Here is a 3,752-nt window from a genome sequence, read left to right on the forward strand (position 1 = left end):
TATTCAAATAGTTGAAGTTGCTTAGTATGTCGAGAATTGGGTTATAAGCAACGGAAAACTCGAAAAGCTTGTTCAACTTGCCTATTTGCAATGAACACTCAATAAACAAATCATTTTTCGAAACTNCTCAATAAACAAATCATTTTGCGAAACTTGCAATTAACAAAAAACCTAAATATGTCATAATACTTTCTAAATATGCAAAAATAACATTTTTGTTCTCTTAATATTTGTATCTATTTTAATGATGTCCAGTAAAAATATTTATCAATGGTAATTTAACTTTTTTTTGTATCAATAAAACCTACATTTAAATACAATATATAGAGGTACCCAGGTACCTACTACGTCCTTATAAGGTGTAAAATTAACAACGCTATTTTAAGTACAATAAATTATATACTTTTCAAATACAAAATATAAATTTGTTAACTATACGTGCTATTTAGAGATGTCACAGAAGGACTAACCATACATACTAAATATTTAGAAGAAAAATAAATTTAAAAACTGGAAAGGTACCCGGGTACCTTTCCAGTCACATAAGGGTTAACAATGGATAATTTAGAATATGTGGTTTAATACTTGTCTTGCTTAGCAAACGGAGCTACTCGTAACCAAGTCTCAAACCTAAAATTACGCACATCAGATAGTGCCGCATATCAATTAGACAACACCTCCCTCTAAGTTATATGATACTTAATGAATTATCAAATTAATCAATTACTTTAAAGTAGAGGTGAATAAAAAAAGTTAAATTTTTTAAATAAAATATGTTTTTAATTTTAAAAATAGAACAGTATGTATAATAAATAATTCATGTATCAAAAATAACTAATTAATAATAATAATTTTTTTTTAAAATTTAGAGTATCAAACAATTAAAGAAAAATTAATAAAATAAAATTACTCATAAGTAAATGCTATGATATATATATAATTAATCAAACTTAATATGTGCTGTACGCATATTATCAACTGTCCCTTCCACAATCAAATTTCTGTCGTCATAATACCGTAGTAAACTTTTCCACGTAGGGTTTTTAACCAAAAAGTTAGCGTTACCAACTAAAAAAAGACCAAACTTTGCACGCGTAAGTGCCACATTTAGCCGACGGACACAGTTCAGGAAACCTACGACGTTTCTCTCGTTCGAGCGGACACACGATATAATAATGTACTCCTTTTCACGGCCTTGAAAAGCGTCCACACTACTGACTTCCACCCCTTTGTTCTTGTTTAGAATTTGTTTCAAAAGTGATCGCTGTCCTTCATATGGAGTTATAACACCAATTTGATTTTGAGTAGCTCCTTTGCTAAGGAGTTTGGCTACTAGTTGTTCAACGACTTTCGCCTCTCCATAGTTCAAGAAAGACGTGCCCGATCGCGATTTTCGTTCGTTGGCATCGGAAGAGTAAAATACCATCGGCACATTTGGGTTAGGCCACGTGAAATCAATCGACCCAGTTCGGTCGCTACAAGTTACGCCGTTCCTAATCGTACTCTCGTACATAGTTTGTGAAGCGTACTCGCTGATCTCGGGGTGCATTCTGTACTGTACAGTTAAACGAACTGGTTGTAGGCCAGCAGCTACCAATCTCTCGAACAGAGAACGATGCAGACCTCCGTTTCTAGTGTCCGGACACGTAACAACCGGCCCCAACTGACAGTGGTCACCTATTAACACCACTTTTTTGGCTCCGTGGGTGATTGGAATGATGCATTCCGGTTCTAAGCCTTGAGCGCATTCATCCACGACCACCGAAGAAAAATTGATTTTTTCTAAACGGTTGTCGCCGGCGCCGGAGCAAGTTGTGCACACCACTCGACAATTCGCTAGACAGTCGATTTCCGCCATTCTTCTCAGATAATTGTAGTCCCTTCTCTCATTTGGGCTCAACTCGACACCTTGATCAATCTGCCCTTGAAGAGTTTTAAATTCTGAATGACCAGCAAGCTTTTTAATTTGTTCACTAAGATATATATTTGAAAGATCACTTTTAACCGTCTCTTTCGTTTTTTTCACAAGTCTCACGACATCGATGCCTGTTTTAGCCACGGCATTTGCCAAGTTATCAACAGCGTTGTTCGACGGTGCACAAACTAATACGGTTCCGGACTTGGACAGATTGTATACAATATTGGCACAAGTAACCGTTTTTCCAGTACCGGGAGGCCCTTGGATTAGAGAAACTGGCGTGCGTAGGGCATGGCTCACAGCAGACAGCTGTGACTCATTCAAACCAGGTAAATTGGGAGCTAATAGGCTGTTATCTGTCAGATTTTCGTCACGTTCGGGTGAATGTTGTTGTTGACGTCCGAGCAACATTGATCTTACTTCAGGTGAAACAGATTCGTACTTGTAAGAAAAAGTAGCAAGTGCCGCTTCCATCCGAGTGTAAGGGGTTTTATCAAATGACTTTTTTAAAGTTGCCGGTGTCCCAATTGGCAAGTCGATTGAAAAATTTACTTCTACATCAACAACGCTCATGAACTGGTCGAAGTTCGTAACAATTCCTTTTATGGCGTTGGTCATTTTTGGACTTGAAATCCATAATTCTTCGTCAACTACAAATACATTATTTTTACTACTCATTTGAAAACGTACTTTTGATTTTTTATTGTAGTTTTGAGAGCTAACGATTTTGCATTCAAACGAATGTTTTTCGCCCAGTTTTAAATTGTACGAGCATTCAGCACTTATTAATGGCTGGAAAAAATGCCCGTATTTTTTTGACGAAGAAAATACACAGGGGATATTTGTTGGAGGGACAGTTGAATGCGGAGAACATGGCGATGGTAGTTTATCATCTTCAGCGTTCAGTTCATTAATTTGTATGACTTTTGTTTCCGTTTTCTCAAAAAGTGTACAGTAATCAATAATTTTCAACAGTGTTATGACAACAGCACAATACATTGCCATTGTCCTGATGAAGTCATTTTCTGTAATGAAATAAATTCCACACCAAAATACGAGATGGTAAATTTTCCACATAACCTTTGACTGCATACTGGTAGCAAGAGATGTTCTTGATGTATTTAATTAAAAAAAATTTAAGCACTTAGTATGAAGTTAGAATAACGAAAAATTGTCACGTTTATATTTAATTTAAAAAAGGTTACATTTTGAAAGTGTTCCACTCCTTTTATATGAAAAATTTTGTCATATAGTGGCCAGCAAAAAAATAAAAAAGTATTCTTTTTGGCCAACATCACTTTTTTAAGGAGCCAAAAAAGTGTTCTAAAATAACAACTAAGTAAAAAAAAATTTTTTGATTTATTAATTATTTATTTTACAACAAACATGCAGTTTGATCGAGGCTTTAAATTATGCAGTACTAATCTAAACTTTGAATAAAACAAGCTTTTCAAATTAGAAAATAATCAATTCATTAAATCTAATTTTAGTATAATAAACACCTAGCAAAAAATATTTGTTTATTTTTCTTCATGGTAATATGATNCCTAGCAAAAAATATTTGTTTATTTTTCTTCATGGTAATATGATTTCTAATTAATTTAAGGGAATTTTTCAAATATTTTACTTATATAGTTTTTTTACACTAAGTTTTGCTTTAGAAAGTTAACGAATTAGCAATATTATTAAAATAAAAAAAAATTTTAACTTTTAATAAATCTTAAAAAATATTGTTTTTATTACAAAAAGTGAATTTCATGTTGTTTAATTGCTTTGTCATGTTTTTGCATTCAACTCGTAAACATTATGTTTTAGTATGTTTTCGTAGAGAATA

At 33.4% G+C, this 3,752-nt stretch overlaps 1 protein-coding gene across 1 annotated transcript; it reads right to left on the reverse strand.

Annotated features, from left to right (window-relative positions):
- Nucleotides 1-940: 940 nt before the first annotated feature.
- On the reverse strand, nt 941-2,923 carry LOC126903753 (regulator of nonsense transcripts 1-like). Its single transcript, XM_050682216.1, has one exon. The coding sequence runs from the start codon at nt 2,921-2,923 to the stop codon at nt 941-943; it is 1,983 nt and encodes a 660-aa protein (XP_050538173.1).
- Between the last annotated feature and the right edge of the window lie 829 nt (nt 2,924-3,752).

The sequence above is a fragment of the Daktulosphaira vitifoliae genome, unplaced genomic scaffold (genome assembly GCF_025091365.1).
Source record: "Daktulosphaira vitifoliae isolate Bord-2020 unplaced genomic scaffold, ASM2509136v1 Scaffold_4, whole genome shotgun sequence".
Classification (NCBI taxonomy): Eukaryota; Metazoa; Arthropoda; class Insecta; order Hemiptera; family Phylloxeridae; genus Daktulosphaira; species Daktulosphaira vitifoliae.